This window comes from Microcebus murinus, chromosome 1 (genome assembly GCF_040939455.1).
Source record: "Microcebus murinus isolate Inina chromosome 1, M.murinus_Inina_mat1.0, whole genome shotgun sequence".
NCBI classification, from domain to species: Eukaryota; Metazoa; Chordata; class Mammalia; order Primates; family Cheirogaleidae; genus Microcebus; species Microcebus murinus.
Genome location: NC_134104.1, coordinates 83,811,499 through 83,838,584, shown reverse-complemented (window position 1 = coordinate 83,838,584; position 27,086 = coordinate 83,811,499). Strand labels below are relative to the sequence as shown.

General features: G+C 37.1%; 1 protein-coding gene across 2 annotated transcripts in view; it reads left to right on the top strand.

Annotated features, from left to right (window-relative positions):
• The first annotated feature begins 6,134 nt into the window (after positions 1 to 6,134).
• Positions 6,135 to 27,086, top strand: part of KCNMB2 (potassium calcium-activated channel subfamily M regulatory beta subunit 2) — a 238,931-nt gene continuing 217,979 nt past the window's right edge. Inside the window, exon 1 of one of the 2 annotated variants that reach the window (XM_012737031.2) lies at positions 6,135 to 6,579. Coding sequence is in view for 1 of the 2 variants with exons in the window: in XM_012737030.3 (XP_012592484.1) it covers positions 26,898 to 26,908 (11 nt within the window). In the remaining variant the exon portion in view is untranslated. Of the gene's footprint in view, positions 6,580 to 26,214; positions 26,909 to 27,086 lie in introns of those variants that run through there. The other variant, XM_012737030.3, reaches the window with a different exon arrangement.

Below are 27,086 nucleotides of genomic sequence, written 5' to 3'. Positions count from 1 at the left end.
AAAGACACAATAGATTTGTCCGGATTTTGCCATCATTTTGTAAAGCAGGATGTTTTACAATAAATGTCCACACTTTGCTGAAAAGCATTTTGTTTTTCAAATGTGTCTTCTCCCACCCTAAGAATCCAGCAACCTAAAGTGAATTAATAAAATGTACACATGAATATAAACACCAACATACATATAAATCTTTGCTCTTTGTATCCAAGCTTGGAGCTTCCTGCATACCACAGACTTTTGTTTTTGTTTGGAAGATAAATGTCTTTTAATTACTTTTAATTAACTTATTATATTGAAAGCAGCAGGTATCGTATCTAATGCAACCAGTGATCATCTTCCTATTGATTGCAATAGATACCCTGAGCCTGGAGTGACACATTTGTTTAGTTCATGTTTCTGGCAAGCATGATGATTGTAGCTAAGCCACAGGAAATAGAAGAATCCAAATGAAATAAAATCCCAGCAACTGTCAATGCTCCATTTTATGTTTTATTTTAAAGCTGATTTATGTTCAATACTCTGACAGACTTCAGCAGGATGGTAATACAGCCCCAATAAGCTGGCTGCCAAATGCAACGGCTCAGCCCAAAGAATGATGGCTTGGAAAAGTGGTTAAACTAGCTATGCCAGTGCTTTCTCATGGGCATCCAGGTGAGGACTATGGGGCTCTTCTGTGTTCAGTGAGGGAAAGGGGAAGGTGTTGAGAAGGGTGTTACTACTATTCTGAAAATCCAGACAAATTAATCAACATGTATATTATATTATCATCTACCTTCTGCCATTTCAACCACACACCTAGAGAATGGTAATACACTGCATAAAACCTACAGGTAAGACTAGCTGCCACAAGGTTGGGTGGGAGGGTTCCCTGCAGCCCTTTCTCTCCTAATGGCTATCACAAAGACAGAAAAGCAATCAAAGAATCCAAGAAGATGACCCAAATCATGGCCTTACTGAATGGGTTTGTGCCTGCAGCACACAGATCAGGAAGTTCTCTTCAGCTGTTGTTCCTACAGAATTATTCAATGCCAATTCTGTAATTTTAAGAATTATGAATATTTATAGCTCACCTTTTAAAATGTTTACCAATTCTACCTTAAAAATATGAATAGCCATAAAAGCTAAAAAAAAAAAAAACAAAAAAAAAACAGGTATTTTCCAAATGAAAGCAGAAAAAAATAAGCCAGTAATCTCCATTTTAAATTTTTTTCCTATAGTTTTTTAATTACTATTTTTTAGAACAGTTATAGGTTCAAGGCAAAATTGAGAGCAAGGTACAGAGGTTTCCCATATACCCCTCACTGTACTCCTGCCCCTACACATATCTAGCCTCCCCATTATCAACATCCCCCATCAGAGTGGCACATTTGTTAAAGTCGATGACCTACATTGACACATCATAATCACCCAAAGTCCATAGTTTACATTAGGGCTCACTCTTGGTGCTGTACATTCTATGGATTTGGACAAATGTATATTGACATGATCAATAATTATACAGAATATTTTCATTGCACTAACAAGTTTTTGTATTCCATTCACTCATCCTTCCCCCTATCTCCCATGCCCTGGTAAAAAGAGGATGATCTTTTTACTATCTCCACTGTTTTGCCTTTTTCAGACTGTCAAAGGGTTGGAATCATCAAATAGCCTTTTTCAGATTGGCTTCTTTCACTTCAAGCATTTAAGCTTCCTTTATGTCTCTTCATGGCTTGAAAGCTCATTTCTTTTTAGTGCTGAATAATATTCCATTGTCTGAATGGACCACAATTTATCCATTCAGCCATTGAAATATATCTTGGTTGCTTCCAAGTTTTAGTAATTATGAATAAAGCTGCTACCAACATTTGTGTGCAGGTTTTTGTGTTAACACGAGTTTTCAACTCCTTTGTATAAATATCGAGGAGCTGATTGCTGGATCCTATGGTAAAATTATGTTTAGCTTTATAAGAAACTGCCAAACTGTCTTCCAAAGTGGCTATACCATTTTGCATTCCCACCAGCAATGAATGAGAGTTCCTGTTGCTCCAAATATCTCCAGCATATGATGTTGTCGGTGTTCTGGATTTGGTCACTCTAATGGGTATACAGTTGTAGCTCATCATTGTTTTAATTTTCATTTCCCAGATGACATATAATGTGGAACATCTTTTCATATGCTTATTGGCCATCTGTATATCTTCTTTGATGAGGTGTCTGTTAAGGTCTTTGGAACATTTTTTAAGAGTTCTTTGTGTATTTTGAATAACAATCCTTTATCCAACATGTCTTTTACAGATATTTTCTTCCAGTCTGTGGCTTTTCTTTTTATTTCCTTTTTTTAAATTAAAAAAAAAAGTCTTCTAGCTCACAAAGTACATATTTTAACTATAAAAAAAGCATTAGGAGCTAAGTAAAAAATGCCTTGAAATAAAAAGAACATTGAATTATGAGGCAAAAGACATATTTATGTGATATTAGGGAAATCGTTAAACCTCCCTCAGCCTCAATTTCCCTGGATGAAATGGAACTATTAATAGTTGCCCTGTCTCCCAATAACTTTATTCTGAGTATCAAATATGATGTGAGTAAATATACTCTATAAATGCAAACTCTCAGAATTTATGATTTCATTAGTAAACATTTTTAAGAAAAAATAAAATAAAATCCAGAGGAAAATCTATGAAAAGAGATGCAGACCAACGGAAGCACTTCATTCTCTCTCAGAAATGTGATGCTGCTTTAATGTTAGGTTTCCTTCAACTGTTGTCTTTTAATTACTTTCTAGGGATAAACATTTGAGTTTATAGTAGAGAATTGCCTTTTTTATGCACCTGAAATGGAACTGAAGATCACTTCAGAATGAGTCAGCTTTAGCATTCACAGGAATATAACAGGAAGGAAGCAGTTTCTAAACTAACTTTCCTGTTGTTCCTAGAAAATAGTCACAATAAGACAAAAGCAGTTATTCGATGTATTATTCAGAGGATAAATTATATGCTCCAAAATATAATTAGCACTTGTATCTGTAACAGATAGCTACATTTTCTGGTTATATATCTATCAAATTTTCATTTTAATAGTGATGACTCATAATGAAATTATGCATTCATCATTCCATTCATTAAACCATTTCGCGCAGGCTGTGCACATAAACTGCAAATTCTATGCGTGTGTGATCACATCACTCCACCCTGTCTCCAGTTCTCAACCTAATATTTGTTAACACATACAAATTCTCTCCAGAACAAGTTTTCTTATGTGCATTCAGAGAGCAGATGCTATTGAAATGTTATCAAGTTACAGATGCACAGAGCATTCCTGCTGAATGTGTTTGGTAATATAGCGCTGAAATATCACTTCAGTCCCTGCCTTCTGCCTGCCCAAACTTCATTCCCCAGGGAACCATCCAGAAAAGCAATGCTAAGAGTTACTAAATTCAATCCTCAGATCAGCTATTTTCAAAATGGTAGAACAAGCTTTTAACAAATTCAGCATAGGTTTCTCTCTTGTTGAAGAAGGTGTGAGCTCCAAAGACACTTTATTATCTGAAACTTCATAATAGAGGTAGAACTAAAGTAACAGTTACTGGAATGTGATCCAGAAAGCAAAACAACAACCAGAGAGAAATTCTATCTTACATGATTCAACAGGAGAAATTTTTCTCCCTTCCACCTCCCCGTCTCTTTTCTATTCATGCCTCCTTTTCTTCCTATTCTTTCTTTTCTCCTTTTCTTTCCTACTGTGCCCCTTTCCTCCTCTTTAATCATTCATCTCCCTCTTTCTTCCAGCTCAGTAATAGCCAACATTTTTTAAGTACTTCTCTTTATAGAGAGCTTCACTCCTACCTTATCATGTACCTTGTCGCATATGGCTGCAGTCTTACAGCAACCATTGTTATCTTTCCATTTTAACACATAAAGCTCAAACAGGCTAAGAGAACCAAGTTTGAAAATCAGGCTTCCTTGCTCCAAAACCTGTACCATTTTACAACACCAACCTATCTCAAGAGATTATTCCCCCACCCCCCTAAATCTCTCTTCTCTTTCTTCCTCTTTCCCTTCCTTCCTCATTTCCTGTTCCTCATCCATTACCGCAACAAACCATCTCCACCTCACCTTTATTCCCATCTAAACACTGCCCCTTTCAGGAACTGCCTTTATTTTCAAAGAGGTCGAGTGACTGGCTTCTGTGTTACTCTAGGAACTAAGCATCCCTGCCCAAGTCTCACTGTCTTACTTCATCCCAGGACCAAAGTCATACTCATTTATCTTTTGCATTATTAGCAGCTGTTTTCTGAATTAACCACAGGTAGGATTGAAGGGAGGCATCCAACTGGGGTATTTCCTCACTCCTCTTGTCCCCTCCCTTTCTCTCTCTGTCTTTCCAAATCATATATAAAACGGCGTTTAGGTTATAATTTTAAAACTTCCTTACATTGGAAAAAATATTTGGGATATACAATTTATAATATTACTCTCCCATCATTTTTAAAAAGAGTATATTATAAATACTTTCCCCCTGAAGTAATTCTTCTTCCATGAAAAATTTTTACATGATATGCTTGCCTATAAAAAAATAGGATTTCCATAAAATCCTGAAACATTACTTCCCAAACAATTTCATTTTGGAATTTTTGTGCTCTCACTTCAATGGTGTCAATGACTCCAATTACAAACTGTGAAGCTGAGGTACTAAAGACAATAATTTTGTATTCCCTGGACTTCTTACAACTGTGAAAATTTAATTACTTGAGTAAGAAATAATTTCTCTTGAATGATCCTGAGGCTAGTGAAAGTCCTGGACACTTAACATAAAACAATTTTTTTTCTATTTTAAGAACTGAAAATTTGAAAAAAAGTCTTCTGTTTATCCTACCAACTTAATAGTCACAAAATTATTTTTTGAAATTCAAGTTGCTGTATTTTCTGACTTTGGCTTTATCCCAGTGAGAAGGAAATTTGGTTATGGTTTGTGATATAAGGAGATTTTTCTACTAAATCACATTGTATTCCTGAGCAGAAATTGCAACCAGTCAAGTAACAACTAAAATTCACATATAATCAGGGCATATTCAAACAGACAACCACAAGTTTAGAAACAGAAAGGGGGGGGGGTGTCTTTCTTTTATAAGACATCTGAGCAATTCAGATATTCAGTTTTTATATATAATAAAATAATAAATGCTATGATCTAATCACTATAGGATTTCTAGATAAAAAACTACCAGAAGTTAGAGTAGTGATTTATAATCATTCCCTTAGAGATTTTGTTGTAGTAGTTTGTCTATAGTGCTTTTTGTTTGTTTGTTTGTTAATAGCTGCTCAGTTTCAATTATGTGGGGCAGTATATAGTACATTCAGGTCCATATTACATCTGTTGCTTTCTCTCAGTCTCTCCCCCCAGAGTGGACTACTCAGTTTCCATGGTAACTACTATAAAACTATTGCTTCTGGGGGAGCAAGAGGAAATAAAGAACAGCAGAAGAAAATAACTAAATCTGGGTTGGAGCAAAACCATTCTATACATTCCTGTGAGCCACCAAGAACTTTCTTCTGCTCATCTATTTGGAAAAGTACTTAAAACTTTTCAGAGTTGTATTTCCAGCCAAGTAACACCCTCCTTTCTGGCCAATGGTAAAAAATCCCCTCTTCTTCCTTTTATGATTATGATTGTCCAAAGTGGATCAAGACAGTATACACATCTCCATCTCCATCCCTTCTACCCACCATTCATTCTTTCCATTTTGACAGGAGTACATAGCATCTGATTACTTCAAACTGAAACACAAAGCTTTGTAACTCAGCATGAAATAACTATTTAATGCACTCATTGATCCATTCAGTCCATTTTATGCATAATTTGAGATTTTATGCACATGTATACTCTAAGTCATACCTCAGTAATGATGAGAATTTTTCCTATTTGGATAGATTATCCTACCTGACTCTAGAGAACACTTATTTTTGTAACTATGGAAGAACAGAATTCCCTTGCTGACAGTGAGAGAATTGTTTGGGGAATCCTAAAGTGTTTATTCTCAAGTTCGGTTTCCATGTAGAAATACCTGTTTGCAAAAGGAATTCTTTCTCCCGTAGTCAAAGAGGATTTGGAAATCTGATCCAGTGCAGTGTGGTGTGGGTCTGGGAAGGAAGTCTGTGAGCCCTCTCTCTCTTTTTAGCAGAGAATTCGAAAGCAGTGGGGAAGTGATGTTGGACCTATCACAGCATTGCTAACAGACAGCCTATTACAGTATTTAATAAAAACAGAAACAGCATGCCTATCATAGGCTAATAGATCCTACCTCCTGCACGCTTTAAAAACAGTATGAAGCAGCTTTAACGGAGCTTCGGATAACTAATTGTGAGCATGGCTGTCTAGCGTGCCTGTCACTCCTATTGTCCTTCCAAACTCTTTCAGACATTTTGAGCAGGGAGTATTAAAGCTATGAGTTAGCCAGGGTTGTGACATTAATGGTCCACAAAGGCTTTGGGCACGAGAGGTAAGGATGATTACCGGTGGCTATTTGGAGGACCGCACTGGATCGCTGTCATCAAAAATTGAGCGTGGCTTTTGAGGAAGATGTGACAACTACCGGAGGTAGGATTTGCATGTAAAACAAAGGAATCTGTTGCTGTTTCGTGCTTTTTGTTTGCTCTGCGCGGTGGATCGATTGTCAATTGCAGCCAGGTACGGAGTGAGAAGCAGAAAGGGGAGAGAGAGGGGAGTGGGAGACAGTCAGCTTAGAGCAAAACACAGCGGATAGTATTGTTTTATGGCAGAAATGCCTCGAGGACAAACTGGCTCCGGCTCACAGCCTGCTGAGTGTGCATTCCACGTTGCTTTTCCCTGGGAGTAGAATGCTTAGAGGTCACGAAGAAAACAGTTCGCTTCTTATCTGTGGTGCCAGCTGGGCTATTAGTAGGGTTGAGTGAAGACTTTGGTAGGTGGGAGGCATAAAGGTCCAAGAAAAATAAAGAAGAGGAAGCTGTCTTTAAGACTTGAAACCTGTTAGATAAATATTTTATTTCTATGGTCAATGTGCTTTGATGGCCAGAGTCTAATTTTTATGAGGGGAAATTGAAGATTACAACGGATTTCCCTGACAAAGAACTATTTCAGATTTAATCTATTTTAAAAGCAATGTGGGTACCTTCGTCCATTTTGCATATTGAGAGGCTGACCCACACTGTTTGCATTGACGGTTTTGCTAAAGCAGGGCAAGAGTTTTAAACTAAGAGAAGGGGCTTTCTCTCTGTTCCTGCTCTTGCTTTTGAACAACTGCCGGGGCTGCAGATGGAAATGGTGATTCGTTCAGGTTATAGACTTGACGTTTTACCTTTTTTTTTTTTTTAATGAACAGCATAAAAGCACAATTCTCCTTGAAAGATGAGAGAGAGGCAGTTGGGTTCCAAAGTCCAGTGGATAATGAGTAGATTTGCCCAGGAACTTATACTGCTTTGTACTTTATATGGGATCGGTATAGTTCAGTCAGAAGAGGAAATGTCAGGAAATCACAGGCTGAGATTTTTAAAGCAAAAGTACAATGATGAGAAACCAACGTTTCTCCAACTTGATCTGTGGTGCAAGTTTCAGTCTTTGTCATTGCGTATGACCCTCAATGTGAAGTGGCAGAAAGTGAATGAGTAAATTTCTCAGGGCTGTTACATTATTTCCCCAAAGGACTTCACAAACTCCAAGATGTAAAGATTTTTCTTTATATTTTGAAAACCTCTATGTTCTGAGGCATTAATTGGGTTATAATGAATAGCAAAGATACATGAAATAATTGTATATTTATAAGAGCATATGATATTCTTCAAATGCATCTGAAACTTCTATATTAATGCAGTAGTGACTAACAATAAAAGTGAAAGACAATTATCGTATGTTTGTTTTCAGCTAAATACTCGAATTAAGGCTAAGTGGGGTTTTTGTTCTCCTCTCGATGCAGTTGAATTTGTACTTTTGTGAGCTTCTGTATGTAGACGGCCATTCACATACAAAGTTGAAGTCATTGACCCACAGTAGGTGGCAAATAAGTTAAAGTTACATGTTTGTTTTTCCTAACAGTGTGATGGATATTACTGAGCCGGCTGAACTCTCTTAGCTGGTCTTTATGTGACCAGAGCACATGTCCATGAAATTACTGTACGGAATTCCTGGTGCATTTGATGACTATGACATAGGTTTCTGCTTCTATGTGACCAGTGGAATATGTGACCTTGACCTTGTAAAGTCCCATTCTCTAGCCAATGGAGCTCACCAGTCAAGCATCCATAAATAGAAAGAGAGAGCTCAAAATACACAAACAGAAATACATGCATACATTTTACTTGCTGTTGTCAGAAGTTTACAACTAGATGTTATTTCTATTGATTTCATTAATTTCGTTAATTTTAAAAGGATTTTCACTGGCTCTGGTCTTACTGATATCTTCTGAATCTAATAGCATCAAGTGTTTACTTTAGAGGCAATTCTTGCCATGAAAGTTGTCAACAAGAGAAATTATTTTGCTGTGGTCATGTTCATACCTCTCTACTGATGAACTAAGATGATTTTTCACAATTTCCACAGATTTATGAGAAAAAGTTCCTATATTAATTCTTGATATTATTTATGTCTAGACTGTACCACACAACATGAAAAATATACGGAAAATATGGAGAGATTTTTTTTTGTTTGTAAGATGTGGAGAAAGCCAAACCAAGTAATTTAGTCAAAACAATCTACCTTGTATCACAAATTAATTTCATTGCCTGTTTACATTGGTAGATATCAGACAAAAACATTTCCAGATATTCTTCTCTTTCAGTTTCTCCTACATTTAGTAATGAAAAACAAACAATTCTACACCTACACAGAAAGCAAGTCTGGAATCCATTCTGATATAAAAAATAAGCAAAGCCTTAGCCAGTCTTGTTTTCTCAGTCCCCATGGGTAGCACAGCCATCGTATCAGTCACCAGCACACTTAGAATCCAGAGTCGTCCTTGTTCTCTGTCTCTCCTGTATACACACGCAGTCACCATCCTACTCTAGTGGAAGATATTAGACCAGGCATTTCTCGGACTAACACAATCTTTTCTTTGATTATCTCCCTCCTTTCATCAACATATGATGAAGAATAAATCCCCTAAAAATATTCCTGCTATTATATCAAATAAAAAACAGACCATAATAATATATACACAATATCATCTACCCTAATTTTTAATACATATGTGTATATGAAAAAACTAGAAAAGTGCACACAAAAAAACTAGAAAAGTGCACAGAGTGTAACGGCATTACACTGTGGTGTAATTGGTACATTTTATTCTCTTTATTCATTTGTATGGTTGCTAAATTTTTTTCAAAGAGCATGTATTATTAATAGTCACAAGAAGACTTACATCATAAAAGTTTATCTATATCTCCTCTTCCAACCACATGGCCATCTTCGCCCATTATCCTGCTTTATATCATGCACTGTGTCTTCAATCTAGATTCCAAAGTCATTTGTTTGTTTAAGTATGACTGAATAAAAGTGCCATTCCCCATTGGTGCCCCTTCTTCCTTAGGTTTCTTGGTACTTCATGAAAAACATCATCATTTTAGGGACTGATTCCTACCTCTTAACTCTGGTTTCTGAGGAAAGGAGAGAGAGACAGAGAGACAGACAGAGAGAGAGAGAGAGAGAGAGAGGAGTGTGTGTGTGTGTATGTGTGTGTGTGTGTGTGTATAATTTCTCCTTATTTTATAAATTGAGACTTTTTTCAATCTCCTTTGCTGGTTCCTCATTATCTCCTAAATCTTTGTGCTGTCTCAACTATAAATCTCTTCTTTATTTACACTTAAACCCTAAATAAGTCCAATCCAGTCTCAAGACTTTAGAAACTGTCCACACACAACTCACAGGTTCTAATCCCCAACCTGAACTTTCCCTCTAACCTCCATACTTAATATCCAACTACCTACATAGCATTTCCATGTCAATGTCTTATAGGCATCTCTCACTTCATATGTTCAAAATCAAATTTCTGAATTTTCACACAAAACATCCTCCTCCCATATTTTTATCTATGTTTGTAAATGGAAACTTTTTTGTTCCACTTGCTCAGAAGAAAAATCTTGGAGTCCTCTTTGATCCTTTCTTTCCTTCACACATCACAGAAAATCCTAGTGCCTCTACCTTCAAATTGTACCTATAAATAAATTATTTCTTCTTATTTCCACTACCACCACCCTGGGCAAGTCAGCAGCTCTCAGATTATTGTGGGCTTTTTCACTGTTTGTTTCTTGCTTCTGCTACCCCCTGGTTCCATACACACATTCTATTTTGTACCCAACACAAGTGGTCATTTGCATATTAAATTTAAATCATATTTTCTGCTCAGAAGCCTCCAATGTCCTCCCACCTGACTGCAGATAGAAGCCAAAGCCTTACGGTGGCCCACATGCCATAGAATGATCTGGTCCCTCCCAGGCCTCTTCTGCCACCACTCTTCCTTTCCCCCTTCACTTCAGCCACTCTGGCCTTCTGGGCTGGGCTCAAACCCACCAATAACTCTCACACCTCAAGGCTGTGGACTTTGCTGTGCCTGCTGCCTAAAAATGTCCTCACCTAACCACTTGACTCAGTTCCTCACTCTATTCAGGTCTCTGCCAAATGTCACTTTATCAGAGAAGACTTCCCTGAAAGCCACCTTTCACATCATTCCCCCTTGTATGCTTCTTATTCTCAGTCAATGCTTATTTTTCTCCATAGCCTACCATGATATCATCCCCAATACATTACATGCTAAGTTTTTATTGTCTATCTGCCTCCTGCTAGAATGTAAACCCTATGAAAATAGGATTTTGCTTTGTTTTCAGATGTATCCATAGTACCTAGAATGGGGCCCCTTATGTAGGAGGCACTCAATAAGCAATCATCAAATGAATAAACATATTGTTCGATGTAGGAATTAAATGTTTTCCCCCATCAAAATCCATTAGTAGAGTTATAGTCCAAGCATAGGTTTTTCAACCTCAGGGTTAGATCTCTGTGTCATAACACCCTGTTGCTTTTTCCAAAGAGAAAAATACTGAACCCCTTCAAAAAAGTTAAGCAGATTTATCAAGATGATTATTTTCTCCTCCCTGCACAGGAGGGAAAAAAAATCACATCACTGATTCCGATCTATGTCAGAGCAAATAAAAATTCAATTTGCCTGAAGTTGATGTTATCCAAAAGATGACTCCTATTTCAAAAAGGACATCTTCATAGATCTCCTATACAAATGACTATGAATGTAGACAGGTCCTATATTTTTTCTGCTCTCCCCTGGTGATGAGGGAAGGTATGGCAAAACCAGGTTGGAAGGTACAGTTGGGGTCATGCCTTTCTGAGGGTACAAGCTCCGGTAGCCTGTGCAACAATAGCAATCAACCAGTACTAATCAATAATATACTATTCATTTACATTCTCTCAAAATCAGCATGGTACACCGTCTGCTTAATGATGACCCCTCTACTATTCATAAATTATATATTTTCAAACAATTAAAGTATAATAAAAATAATCTCACTGTCCAAATTGAGTGTAAACAAGAATGTCTGATATTTCTAAAATGTTTTATACTCTGGAGAGGCAGTGTGGTGTGAAAAGGACACAGCATCTGAGGCTTTAAGAGGAAATGAACTTGGTTTGAATCTAGCCTTCTCTACTTCATAGCTATGTATTCTTGGGCAAGCTTTAAAATCTTACTGAGCCTCAGTTTCTTCATTGGTAATTGATGATAGTAATACCTACCTCTTTAGCTTGAAGAGTAATTGTGATAATGTATACCACTTTCCCATTAGAGTACCTGGCCTAGAGGAGAAACTTAAAAAGTAATAGTTTTCTCATTACTGTTGTCATTTAATCTTCACAGCATGCCTCAGCAGAAGATATTATACTTTCCATTGAACAGATAAGAAAACTAAGGTGTAGGGAAATTAACTACATCTCTCAAGGTCAAAGAGCTAGTATGCTATGGAAATCTACTCTCCTTTCAGGCATAGGAACTCCTGATAAATAGAATGTCAGATTAGCCATCTTTAATGTGTTTAGTGACTGAAGGCTGCCGGTGATTAGGGGAATTTTTTCAAAGACAGAATCTGAAAAAGAGATTTTCTTTCCCCTATGATCAATACAGATGTCTTAGATACTCCTTCCCTAAACAAAAAGTAGACTCAAACTCCTGTGGAACAATTTGAATGAATACAAATTTACAAATTAAGAAACCTCAGTCCCTCGACATGCAGTATAATTGAGCATTACAAAACCAGCTTCACAGCCCTGAAAACCTTAGTCTGCAACCCATTTCTGCCTCTTGCCTGAGTGAGCCTCCTTTTCATCAGCAGAAGTGTAGATAGAAATAATACATCATTCATAAGGTTATGAGGATTAAATAAGATAACCTATGCCTAGCTGTCAGCACCATGCTTGACACAAATTAAGTGCATAATGCTTGTGGCCTATTTATATTTCGCTATTATTAAGATGAAAATGTAAACAATAATCGTATATATTATGAAACAGAGATTTGGTTTAAAGATTTCCGTTAGTTTTTATTTCTTGGTATTGCATGTCTCCAAATTCATTCAATAGGTATCATTTAAGAGCCATTAGCATCAAGGTATCATAGCTCAAGGCTTTGGAGCATCTGATTAGGACCAGAAACCAATTTTCCTGAAATGTGTGACATTTATTCATTTCTTATTAGACCCAAAATAAAAGAAGCACTTCTGAAAAAAACAAAGAATATGTCTACCTCTCTGTGATGTCAAACCTAATTTTATAGATTCAACACCTGAGACAGTTAGAACTTCAACAGAGTGTCTTCACTGGGCCTTGTCGGGCTCTAGCTTCAACATTTCCCTGTCTGTCCATGGCTGCCCTGACTGAATTCCTGAAAAACTAACCAGGTAAATGCACGATCATACTATATGACTTCAATCCACAACCTGCATGAAATTGGCAATGAGCATCATCAATTATTCTAGGCTTAGCATTACTTATTTTTGGATGCAAAGAGTGTTTCATTTAACTGCTCAATAAAAATATCAGCACTTCTAATTAAACTATTGGGAAACTCTCAAATACTGATTATTTGCCGCATAGGTTAAACTTTCCTCTTCTTCAATCAATTCTGAACTTCATCCTATACCAAATAACTCCTCAAATTTCAGATTCCTAAAGCTTGGTTTTTGCAGCTAATGATTATATTTCTGTGGATGTTTCCTTTAGTATTTTGTCAATTTCCCGAATCCACCACTGTAAGTGTAACTGGTCCCAACAGTAGTTATCTCTCTCCAAAAGTGAAGATATGCCATTGTCATAAAAATGTCAGAGGTTTATAAGGTTTGATTTTTTTAAATCTTCATAAGATATTGTTCCAAGAATACCATGTGCATAATTCTACCATGGCCCTTATAACACTGTGCTATGATCTTTGGTTCACTTATCTATCCCCTCACCCCCTTTTAAACTGTAAGTCTCTGAAAGGTTAAGGACTGGGTCACAGTCATCACAGGATTTCCAGCATCTAGCAGAGTTCCTGGCAGTACTTAATGCTTAAAAGTGTTTCTTGAGTGAATGAATCAGTGGTATCTATACTGGATTTCTCAGTGTCCAATGTGACCTAAGGAGAATAAATGACCACATGACAAATAAGTCACACACCTCAGAAATAGAGTGCTGCATGTAAAACGTTTATAAGAATAAAGACCTGGATCTGCCATGGGCTTCCTCACCTCTCATTCACCTATTCTCTCACCTCTTCTCTTTGTATTCCCAGGCCCATATGAGATGTTCTTTTTGACTGTTTCTCTCTCCCTTCCTCTCTGCTGTCTACACACAGCCAGTTCACTATCTTTCTAGAGTGCATGGTGGGACCTTCCATTCGAAGCTGACTTTGACTTTGACAGCACAGACAGCAAACACCTAAACCCCTTCCTCATCAAAGCCAGGGTGACAGATGAACCTGAGTGTGAATTTCAGCTCAGGGGAGGGGAGAGAATAAATCAGCTGTCAAATGTCAAGCCTGCTGACTTCTTAGGAAAGAAAGAGAAGATGCTTCTATATAGGAGGGCTTTGGTTTACATTTGCCAGCATTTGTACTAAATAGGGAAAATGTCAGATGAATCCCACATGTAGATTCCTTGTCATCTTGCTGTTTTCCTTAGTGTAAAATTAAAGCTCCAAAAGATTCTAGACATGAGAGCTCATTTTCAGTTTTCAACAAATTTATTCAATGAGTAAAAAAGAATCAGCAGGTAGTAAAGTATGTAACTAAAATTTTAAAGTATAATTTTTAGCCAGATCATTAGGTTACAAACTAATGAAAGCAGATACTACATTTTTATAAATCTCAGGTGAACAGAACCATGTTCAATTTATATGATTTTTTTAAAAATAACTTTTGATTAATATACAGTCCCCTTTTCACCCTATCCACTGAAGCAAAGCCATATTACAAAAATCAGGTAAATACCTTATCTTTATTTATCAAGCTACTTGACTGAGGATTTAGGGATCTAGAAACTATGCAAATTTTAATTCCATTGAATCCCCTTTGTATGCTATGGTATAGATAGGAATCTTATGAAAGGAGAAGGAAAGAGGAGCTTGTGAGTTCTGATGCTGCCTGTTTGTTCACAGGCACTTCTGTGACTGGAAATGATTTACAAACCAGGCCACACAGGATTCTTACAAAGGAAGATTCAATCTGGAAATTTCTCAAAATAAAGCCCTTACTACACTACGTGTGTCTGGGAATTCCACTGGGCTTTGTGACATAATTCAAGACTTTATAAATCATGAGTTTAGTTTTGTCAGACTTTTAGAGACTTTTTTCCATTAAAATTTTCACAGGAAACCTGGTAAAGGTCAAGCACCTGGCTCCATAACTCATCCACAAAGGTAAAAGATCTTTCAAAGTGAAACTCTTAGAAAGTTAAAAATAGCCAGCAATTCAAATGCAAATCTCTTATAGAATCTTTCTTGCTTTGCATCAGATGCAGAGAATCATTCTGGACATGCCGCATAAGGCACTTTATGAGGAGGGGAGAGAAGCAGTTGGTAAATCTTGCTCTTGAGATAATTCTCGAATGTCTTGAGTTCTGTTTTGCATAAGCATCTGAAAATTTCAGACCATATGAAGAATGTATCAGTCCATCAAATGCAACTAAAACTTCAGCAGAGGGATTGTATTTCTGTAGTAATTCTGGACCACTGATTGCCTTTGGATTTGTGGTTGTTGTTTCCTGGCATATTCCAAATGAATAAATTAAAAGAGGAAGAAAAAAAATACCTGACACCCAGAAGAAAATAATACCTAAATTTAGAGGCCAGATTTCAATATAATTAGTCCAGTTTCTTCCTCTGTGAAGATGATCAATGACTGGTTTAACTTTGCTTCATAGTGGTTTTATTTGGTCCTGTGTAGTGCTTTTAAAATGTAAAAATAGAACAGCATAGGACATACTTCTTTGCTGAAATAAACCAAATGAAAGTTGAGAAAGAGAAATAAAGTTTATATCTGAAGGAGGAGGAAGGTTTAGATAACTTATTACCAAAGTTGAGAAAATCTTTCTGGGCGTAGAAAAAAATAATATCCCTGGTACAAAGACAACTGGATAAAGAATGTCAATTATAACCTGCTTCTCAATCTTCTAGGTCTATTTCCCCATTGACGTGTGGATTTAGTATCTGCTGAACTGAAACTGAAAAAAAAAACAGTGTGAAGAAAGTAGATATGCTCTGATTTATATGCTTATATGAAAAGTTGTCTTGTGTGTAATTTTGATTTCAGACACATGATGGTGTTTACTATGTTTACTATAGCTTACATTCAATAATAGTATGAAGTCATTAAAAATTAAGAAGATAAAAAGGAAGCAACTTCTATTTGACCTAAAATGTGCTCTGGTGTCTATATTTTTTAAAAATCCATTCTCCATCCTGCTACTCTTTAATTTATAGCCTGCTACAAGGAGTAAGCGGGGACTATGACCCGACAGGGGGCCAGCATGGCTGGAGGGCAGGGGCCAAGCAGCAAGTGAGTGAGATAAGGATGAAAACGCAGAAAAAAAGCCAGGCTACATAGGATTTTACAGGTCATAGTAAGGATCTTGTCCACTATTCTAAGAGCAATGGAAAGCCACCCAAGGTATTAAGGCTGACAGGTATCTGGACTTTGCAAAGTTCTCACTGATTCCAATGTGGTGATCAAAATGGAGAAGAGCAAGAGTGGATGCTGAGAAGCCAGGTGAAAGGCCATTGCAGTAATCCAAATGATGGTAACTCAGACTGAGCAGCAGTGAGATAGAGAAAGGTGAGCAGAGGGAGCCATGTTTAAGAAGTGCTGTGGTTTAAATGCACCCCCAATGTTCATGTATTGGAAACTCAGTCCCCAATGCAACCATGTTAAAAGGTGTGCCCTTTAACATGTGACTAGGTCATGAGGTCTCTGCCCTCATGGATGGATTAACACTGTTATTGCCAGAGTAGATCAGTTATCATGGGTGTGGATTCCTGATCAAAGGAGGAATTTGGCCCCCTTCCCTTCTCTCTCCTGTGTGCATTCTCTCTTGCCCTTCTGCCTTCTGTCATGGATGATACAGCAAGAAAGCCCTCACCAGATGCAGACCCCTAGACCCTGGACTTAGCCTTCAGAGCTGTAAGAAATGAATATCTTTTCTTTTTAAATTACTCAGTTTCAGATATTGTTACAGAAACATAAAACAGACTAAGACAGAAAATCGTATCAGAGAGTTGCTGATGGATTAAATTCAAGAGGACATAGGTAAAGAAGAAGAAAACGTGAAGAATAACTGTAGATTTCTGACTTGAATAATGGGATAGATGTTGAGGGACATTGGGATAGATGGGATAGATTATGGGATAGATGTTATGGAACACTGAAGCAAAACTAAAGGTCCCTTACATCAAAAAAATTTTTGAAATAATAGTCTATACTCACTACCACCACTACACACACACACACACACACACACACACACACACACACACACGTATAATTTTTTTTGAAATTTTCTCTTCTCTTGGCTTTAATTATGTTTAATTGTTTAACTTCCCAGATTCTGTCTTACTTTATAGTTCTTTTCTATTTTTTTTTCTTTTTTGCTGGATCCTTTTTCTCCTCCTCTTACTTTAAAAAACTTTTTCAGTAATTGCAAATGTCATCTGTCTACACTTAAACCCTAAGCTATCTCTTCATCTTTGACCTTGCTGTCCAATCCAAGTCCTATATTTCCTGCTACCTCGTAGGCATAGCCCTGTGGCTGTCATCTTTAGACTTTAAAATTCACTAGGCAAAACTAAACTCTTGTCAAGACCTTATAAAATAAATCTACCCTGACTCATGTTTCTATTCATTGTATCACCAGTCTTCCAGATTTTAAAGCCAACAATTGTCTTTGAATTGTCTTACAACTATAGACTTAATTGACCTATTGATTCTTTCTTCAAAATATCTTTTACATCTGTGCCTTTTTTCTTCCCATACAAAAGCTCCCTTAATCTCACACCTTGTCTATTAAGATAGTTTGTTAACTAACCTCCTTGCCTCCAGTCTGATATTTTTCAAAGTGTAGTCCTTTATTCACCTACATAAGAATTATCTGGAGAGCTTTTAAAATATAGCAATCTATCTGGCCTATTTGTAATCAGAATCTTTTGGGGTAAGGCCTGGAAATTTGCTGAATACCATATATAGATCTAGCATATATAAATTTTGAGAAAAACTATTCTAAATCTTCCTGCCTTGGTTTTCTTCTACATAGACCTTCCAAATGAATAATTCCAAAGCAAGAGCCTGATTATGAAACTTCCCTGATCACAGCCCTTAGACTGTCACTTAACCAAACAAATAGTCTCCTGGGACTGGATAGTAAGACTCTCTGATTTCTGGTGCCTGCATAAATTTCCAGCCTAATATTTACCTCCCTTCTCTGACCCTGTTACAAATGAACTATGCTACTTGCCACCCCTCAAACATACCTATTATGTCCTCATACCTCTGTCCCTTGACCCCATGTATTTCAAACAGTCAGGAAAGGTCTCCTACAGGTCTCATTTTCACCTGTAAAAGTCCCACTAATTCTCTAATAGTCCCTCCTAAATAAAGTCTTTCCTCATTCCCTTCCCATTTTTCCTATTCCCTGTCTGTTCCTTGCACTCTAAGCTAGAAGGAACCTTTCTAATCTTTGAACTCTTTCAGCAGACTTTACCTTTTGATACTTACTTATCACATGGTTATACACATAAATAATTTTTTTTCTTCTACTTACAAATTAAAAACAGGAACTATATTTTTTAAAAAGACAGACTGATGGAATAGAAAGTTGAACTGAGTTCAAAATCCATCTAGCATGTGTCCTTGGGCAAATCTTTTTCTTCTTTTTAAATGAAATAGTCACATACCTTATAGAATTTTGGTCTGTATAAGTTACAGCATCTTATAAAAAGATAAGCTCTAGAAAATGGTCAATGTTATATTATTTTCACCAGCAAAATGGCAATTTCATTATACCTAGTCATTCTCTATATTTTAGCACATTTTTCTTTAAAATATTATTGTATGCAATGTCTTACATCCACCTCACACATCAGCCCCTTGCCCACTGAATATAAATATAAATGTAATAATGCTATCCACATTGTCCTGAAGAAAGAAAACAATTAGAGAGAATCTGAATTAGGGAGAAGAGAGAAAATTGCACCAACAACAAGCAGGGAAACTATTAATCTACCTCAGTGCTTACCCTTGCCCTTTCCTTTTTCAAAGCAGGTGAACAAACAGCAATTTTAACAATAAGCTAAAGCAAGCTCTTTTGTAATGAGAGGATTCTGTTAAATAAAGGTCAGCAGGAAAAGTAACAACAGTCATTGTCTCTTATGGTCCATCTGAGCATCATGTAAACTTGTTCAGATTTCTCTCCTGTGCATTTACCTTACCTAGAGTTTACCTAAGTCATATTACAGTCCACCCTGACTGGGATTCTTTGTCAGAAAAACAATGTTTTCAAATACAACTTCTAAGAAAAATATGCACATTTTTTCTCTTCGGCTGTATTTCTCTCCCCCTGCACCATTTATGAGCAAACCTATTGACCAATTAACCTAAATGAAATTCTTAGCTTGAGAAGGCCAGTGTTATGTTGGCTATAAAGGTAAATGAGCTAGGAAGGACATGATATTGTTTTCATGTTCTTACTTTGTTTCAACTCTTCCTTCAGCCCAAGGAAAGAGTCTTTGTCTAATGCTTCTTTTGTTAAAAAATAATTTGCCCCACCAAGATATTATGCTAAAGGAGGTCCTCAGGGATTATAAATTATTCAAAAGGTATATCAAGTTCCCAGGAATTAGAAGTTACACAGTGAGACAAATGCCATAATGCCATAAGAAAGATACACACTGCTTTGGGTATTTCAATAGATAGGGAAAGATTACAAATAGAAGCTTAAAAAAAAAAGGACAAGCTCCAAGAAAAAGCACCAGTATTAACAGGGTTCCAATCTCTTTTGTGCCATTAATGTGACACTTAAGGCATATTGAGGAAGTTAATTAACATCTCTGTGCTTCAGTTTTCTCCTCGGTAAAATGGGTTCATAGTACCTGCCACATAGGGGCTTTGTGTAAGTTAAATAAAATCATGTATGCAAGATGGCTAGCACAGTGCAGCATATAGTAGCTTCTCAATAAATGGTAACTGATTTTGCTATTAAAATGGGAGTAAGTATGTCAAATGTTACAGAGATTTCAAAGAGGAAGAGCTTTGGATTTTGTGATTTGGATTTTACTCATTCAGTGGCAAAGTGGGAAATCATTTTCCAAACAAAGGTTACACACCAAAATCAGGTTGCAATGCCATTAAAGGACTGAGCAAGTGGTGAGGACACAGATCATTCTTTATAAGAAAAAAATTTCCCCAAGAGGATAAATAAGAGTGAGGGCAGTTAACAAAGTGTCAATAAAGAAGTAGGCATGGGACAGATACCCTTTCACTCAAGAGGCTGGCTGTGAGGATTTCTTGGTAGTTGATGAACCAGCATTGTATCCTATTTTGCACATTGAATTCACATTAAATTTATCTCCTACTATTACAGCGTTGTGAGGTGAGCATTATTTTAGGACTGGGAAACTGAAGTTAAAAGACATTGAAAGTCCTACCCCAAGTTACACAGCAAGTAATGGCAGAGCCAGTCTTTCCACCCAGGTCTCCTAAATCTAAACTGGGGACCACACTGCCTGCCTTAACTGTAAACTCATCACCCATCACCGCTGCTTCGGGAGCCTACTTTGCCAAGGCAGAGAGGATTTGGGGGCAAGAACAATGAATAAATAGTCACTCATTTTGATATGGTCACTGCTAAAGATAAGACCTTAAAAATATCCATAATGTTACTCAACATTTATTGAGCACTTTGACATTGTTGATGGCAGGCACTTTACACAATGACATCAGCTATAGCTTGTGAGCCCTTAATAAGAGCAAGGATTGTGCTAAGCATTTTACCTGTGTTCTCCCATTTAAAGCTCAGAACAGCCCTAAAATCCCCATTTTGCACTTGAGAAATCTAATACTCAGAAAGAGCAATTAGCTTGCCGAAGGTACACAACTTGTAATAGCAAAGCTGGAGTTCAAGCGAAGCTGGCCTGACTCCTAGACCTTCAAGCATAGCATTTGACACCTGCTGGTCATTTAACACACTTTCTGCCTAGCTGCCAGTGTGTACATGCTCCAGCTATGCGCGTCTGGAATGTGAGGTCCCCAGAGGGCCACATTCAGAGCTCCAGGACACAGAGAGAACCATGTGATTCATGTGCAAGGGTCTGGGGCAGCTGACTCAGGCAATCTGCCTTCCTGTGGATTAAAATCTATCTTTGTTCTCTCCATATAAGTAAACCCTTAATGCATGGTTCTGGTCCTCATCAAGATGCTGGCCAAGGTTTACAGATATGATTCTAGATGTCGACTGTAGAAAGATGATCTAACAGCACTCCCACCACAAAATTTCCACACTGAAGAATAGTGAAAGAGAAGGAAGAGTTAAGCAAAGAAGCAAAATGTTTTCTAACAGATTTCACAGTTTTTCTTCAATGTGTCATCAAATTGTTTTTCTATTTTTCTGCAATCTTACTTTTCAAATAACAAAACCACAAAAACAAAAAGATTCTATTCTTCTGCCATCTATTTCTAAAATAATTCAGACTGACAACCCATTTCATGCAAAATATTAATTATGTCTCAATTTTCTTTGCCCAATATGTTCCATAACCCTGGACATATCAGTGGCAATATGAGCTTTATTTTCTTCCTATTTCATTTCCCCAAAATCAAGATCAAGCTTGAGCTCATCAATATAGTGCATGAGCAGATTCCTTATAAAAATCATCTTTCCCTAGACTAGGTAGAATTTAGACCACAGTTCTTTCCATTTCTATAAGGTTTTTAAATGTATTTGTAACTGTTTTAATTCAAGCAAATATAATTATCCTTGCTTTTGCTTTTTCTTAAATTATAGAAATTCAAACATGCTATTACCTTGAAATCATTATAATTTATATTCAAAAGCAAGACCTAATAAGTTATGCATTTTCAGCCTCAATAGTCTGCTAGATTGTGAATAAATACCACAGTCACTTCTGACAGCATCCATAATGGTGTTTAGATTTCTTTCTTCTTTGCTAAATACTGCAGAGTTTGATGTTATCCATATTTCAAAGGCATGGTAAGACCTAAGGGTTTTTCACTGGTGGTTTTTCAATAAAGATAAGCAGAAAAAACTGCCCTATGCAGTGTTATCTGGACTGGATTTGTGTCACTTCTTGTCAACAAGCTTTGTCTAAAATGATGCTGCATTAATTCATAGTCACAAAAGAAAATCAATTTTAATAAAACATTAAAATGAAATTCAACCTGAACCTTCATCTAAAACTTGAACTTCTAAATTGCTGTTCATCTAAAGTCAGTTAAGACTTATTACAGATATATAAAATGTAAAGAAGGAAACAGATTTCCTTTATTATCCTACCTAAGTGCCATCTGGCACCACGCTAGAAAAAAAAACTCCTGGTTCCGGTCTAGTCTTGGTCTGGATGTGTTTAGAAGATTTCATGAAAAAATTTCAAAGATTAACAGGATACTGGCCAACATAGACTTTTAGGAATGCCTCCTGATATGTAGACAAGGCACTTCTGAATGCAAGAAATAACAAGGAATGTGCCCCAGAGGCAGAAAGAGAAAAAGGTTTTGGCTGAGGACAGAAATGTCACCCAGCTCTCAGCATTCTCTGCTCAGCTTCAAAGATTCTTATGGTACTAGGATTGTGCAAATTGGTTTTCCTAAAAATAAAAGGAGGAATGAAAGTAAGCAGGGGAAAAAAACAAGGTTAGATAATTGGAAAAAATCATTGAAAACAAATATACTAGAGCCAGATTGTTTCAATAAATCTATTAAAATGAATAGTGACTAACATTGATTACTTATTATGCTTATATAATTATGTCATCTCATCCTGATGACAAGGCTATGAGGTTGGTTTTTTTATTATTTGTTTTTCAGATGAAAACACTGAGGCACAGAGAAGTCCTGTAACTTGTCCAAAGTCACAGTTAACAAATATGTAACTTTGATTCAAATCAGATTCAAATTCAGCTGATTCAATCCTGTTGTTTCCACAATCTGTAATCTTAATTGCCGTTACAAAGAAATTCCAAAGCACTATGCATGTTATGAAATAATCTTCAGAGAATATAGTTGTAGGTAAATTTGAATGAACTTCTAATAAGAATTCAATCCTGAAATATTTATCAGAGTCAAAGCTTGAAACTACAATTGGTACCAAAACACCATGCCTATTCATCATCTATTGTCATAGAATGGAACTTAAAAGCATAAAGAGATTTAGAGAGTTCATAAACATTTATGCTAAAAGAAAAAAATGTTTTTTCTCTTATCAGGATCACCTATAACATTATCAGAAATGATAATTTCTCCCTTTTTTCTGATGTAGAATAAGTGACCCAACTACAAATCAATTCAATTCAGTTCTTCTTAACTACCAATTATTGGGCCCCTTTCAAGAGGAAGCGCTTATGCTTCTCCTCCTCCTCAAAAACACATAACTCAAATTCACACTATATCTATGAAATAGATATAATTTGCATTCAGAGTCAGTAGCCTAGTAAGATACTAAGGTTGATAAACAGATTAGAAGACATGCTCCCTTACCCTCAAGTTGCTTGCAAATTAGTATTGATTACTACTCAGAAGAAAGCACTGTCTAGGTTCCCAAAAGCATATAGGTGTTATGTAAAGGAGATAGGTCCCAGTTCTCTTCAAGTGACTTTATCATGAACAGGAGTTATCTAGAGAGGACTTCACAAGACTGCTGAACTAATCTTTCCTCAGCAGTTTAGCTGATAAGAACATATGACCAAGCCCAAGGTTATCATCATTTTCACTGGGATTGCTTAAATATGATGCCTTCAGGATGAAAGGAGAGATGATACAATGGAGGGACTGACAGATCAGGGGACTCTCATACATAGCTGAATTTGACAGCTGCTCTCTCATTACTAGCTGTAGCACCTTGGGAAAGTTACTTAATGTTTTGCATGTCAGTTTCTATATCTGTAAAATGGATTTTCATAATACACAATACATAATTGCAGGTTTGTTGGGGGTTTGAATGAAATGGCACATATTAAGTATGTGCTGGTGTGTTGGGTCATTGTTATGAAAGCATGGCCTATGTTCACAAAGCCCTGTGCCATCATTGTGCTTTATGGTGAATAGCCATTTCCACGGTATTGTGGCTATGTGTGGAGGGCTCCGGGGAGGAAGAGTGGGGCAATATTTTTGTTTACTCAGATAGATTGTAAGTCTCTTGTTTTCAATACTAATTCTGTCAAAGAAAAAGATATGTTATGTGACATTGAGGAGTTTACAATTAAGTGGTGGAGCCTGTATATGCCATGATATATTAAAAGTCAGAATGTGTTAAATGTCATACCAACCCACAAAGTGCTCTGGGACCACTGAGGAGGGAAAAGCTAATTTTGACTGAAAGTCTGGGATACCATCATAGGAGACAGGATATTTGATATGTGGCTTAAAACACGGCTTGAGTAAGAACTGGAAATGAGAAGAAGGAAATAGATGTCTTAACATTACAAAGGTAAAATAGACACAATGTGAAGATGTATGGAATATTGAGTGGGGATGAATAAGAGAAAGAAAAGTGAAAAATAACCAGAGCTTTGAAGCCCAGAAAACTGGAAACACAGCGTTGGCTGAAGTTCAATGGGGAATCATGGAGAAGGGATGGACTCAGTAGAAGATGAGCTCCATTTGCCCATATTGAGTTTGAGGAGGAAGAGGAACAACAAGATGAAGCTCTCTCTTGGTGAGGTATAATCTGCAACTTAGGTGAAAGATGCAGATTTCAGATCCATTTTCATGGATGTGCTCATTTAAACTTAGGCAATCACTTTGACGTAGAGAACAAATCAAGAATTTAAGAGTAACTAAATAGAACAGTAAGAAATAGCTACTCTTTGGGGACTCATAGAGATATAGTTTTAAAAGAAACATTAGGGACTTGGGGAGGAAACCAAGAGAATGCAGAATCACAGAAGCCAAGAAGGGAAAGAATCTCACAGATGTGATGGTGACCAGGAATGTCAGGCCCTGAAGAGAGCCTGGGGAGGAGCAAAGAGCAAAGGACTTTCTTGGCCACGTGGAGACTGTGCAGGAAGCTACTTTAGGGCTGACTGGGAGTAGGGTCATTGAGGAAGTGAAGTGAGAGGGAAGATGATGCAGGGAATAATAGCTTGAGGGACCAGGGAAGTTATCAGGACAACAGAAGTCTGGGTACATTTACAGATTGGAGGGAAAGAGTCAGTAAAATGGATTAAAGTTGAAGAATATACAAAGATTAATTAATGAATCAAGACCCCAGAGTACTGGTTATCACCTACTTCTTAACATAAGACTCACGTAGGACTATTACTATAATACAAATGCCTGTTCTTGATCTGCAGAGATGTTGATTAAATTGTTTTGGATAGGGAAGCCCCCTCCATTATTTACTAGTTTTCCCAGGTGATTCTAATATGCACGTAGGTATGAGAACCACTGCTTGAGAAGAATTGGTCATTGGATTAAGACCACTGTAGAGGGTTACCTTTGGATGATGAAGGCTATCTTCTTCCTCTGAGATGAGAGTATGGTAGTGTTGGAAGGGAATCTAAGAAAAGGTTGAATTAAGAACAGAAACATTTTGAAGTAAGGACATTGAAAAAACTCATGAAGAATGGCTTTAAGTCTGAAAAAGTAGAAGGTGAGATGTTTAGAGTAAAGGGGCAGGAGTAAGAATGGGTCATGAAAGAAACTTAAAACATCCCAAACAACTATTAGGATTAATAAGGTAATTGTCCAATTACTGCTTCATTCTTTCTACCGTTATTGGTTGGCCACTCCCTAACACAGAAAAGGCAACACTGTATTTCTTATTCCTCTTAGGAAAAAGAGAAAAAGGAGATTTATAATCAGGGAAGAGCTAGAAGAATAGTAAAGTTACAGAGCCTTAAGGGGGACTTTAAGCAGGAGTATCGAGAGTAAGAAAATCTAAGCAGTGGGCTCAAACCTCTGTGAAATCACAGCTTGTCTATAAAGGGATCTTGGAGATTATCTGGTCTGACTCCTCCCATTGAGATGATGAGTAAACTGAGGTTCAGAGAGATTCTAAAATTTGGCCATCATCAAACAGCAAGCCAGCAACACCAAGAGACTTGCAATAAAATCTTCCAATTCCCACACCAGTGCCTGCAGTTCCTGTACGCACTCAGCCTCATGACCTCTGTGGTTGAGTTCCCTGTTAGCAAAATGGCTATAGTTCTGTGAGGATTAATAAGAAAATCCGTAAATTGTTTTTAGCTCCTCGCAAGAGAGAAAAAAAATGTTCAATTTCTTCTTTATTGCTATTATTATGTGAACCAGATTGAATTGCTGTGCTTCTTAAGAGTTTCTTATGACTAGTGTGAAGTTTCCCATTTTAACCCAAGCCAATTTTAAATTACCCATAGAATACACAGATAACTGACTGTAATAATTCAGTTGCCACACTCAGTACATTGTTTGAAATCCAACCAAAGAAAAAAGGGACAACTTGCAAGCCTAGAGAAGCAGCAAGATAGACATCCCCCCCAACCCTCCCAGCCCCCCCTCCCGCAAACTGAAATAGGATTTATTCTAGGTAATTAAGAAGGGGCAGGTGTGTAGTGACAAGGTCAGTGGGTTTCCTCCTGTGCATGGCTGCAGTATAAGGACAGAGGCTTTAACCTTCTGTGAAGGAAGATAAATGAACTAGACCACCCTTAGGAAACTAGAACTCTTCCATTTCTGTCTGTATTTTACTTTTTGCTATCTTTCCACTAAAATATCTAAAATAGTTAAAAACAAACTACAAAGAATATCTCATGAATCCTGATTCCAGTTATCTTTTAATTATAAATAAATTTATGTCTCAACTTAAGATTTCTTATCTGTAAAATAGAGGAGTGTTGGAATAAATATTCTAAACTCAGCTCTTGCTTCCATGGGCTTTTCACCGCCTTTGTTGGTTACACTAGGCTAGTTGCTATTTACCCTGCATGGTTGAATGCTCTGTTCCCACAGCCGGCATAGCCAGGAAGGGCACCGACCAATGAGCACTGTATCTTGGTACAAACGCTGCTGGACACCCCTCTCTTGTCTTTCTTTTCTTAATCCTACCCAACTATGCAATGCACTGTTTGGTTATCTCGCAAGCCCTGGGAGCATGTTGGAAAGAACTGAGAGACAGAGAGCAACAAAGCAGAGAGTGGTGTGAGAGGGGGACATGCACTGTGGGTAAGCTGGACTCTCTCAGAGAACTACATTTACTTTGTATTCATCCCCTTGAATTAATAAAGGAATTGTTGATATGCAGAGAGAGGCTACAATTAAAAAGAGCAGTATTGGTTTGGATGGTTCAAAAAATGGCTAGAAGATAAAAAAGTATAAAAAATGCAATGTTTCCTGGCTTTGG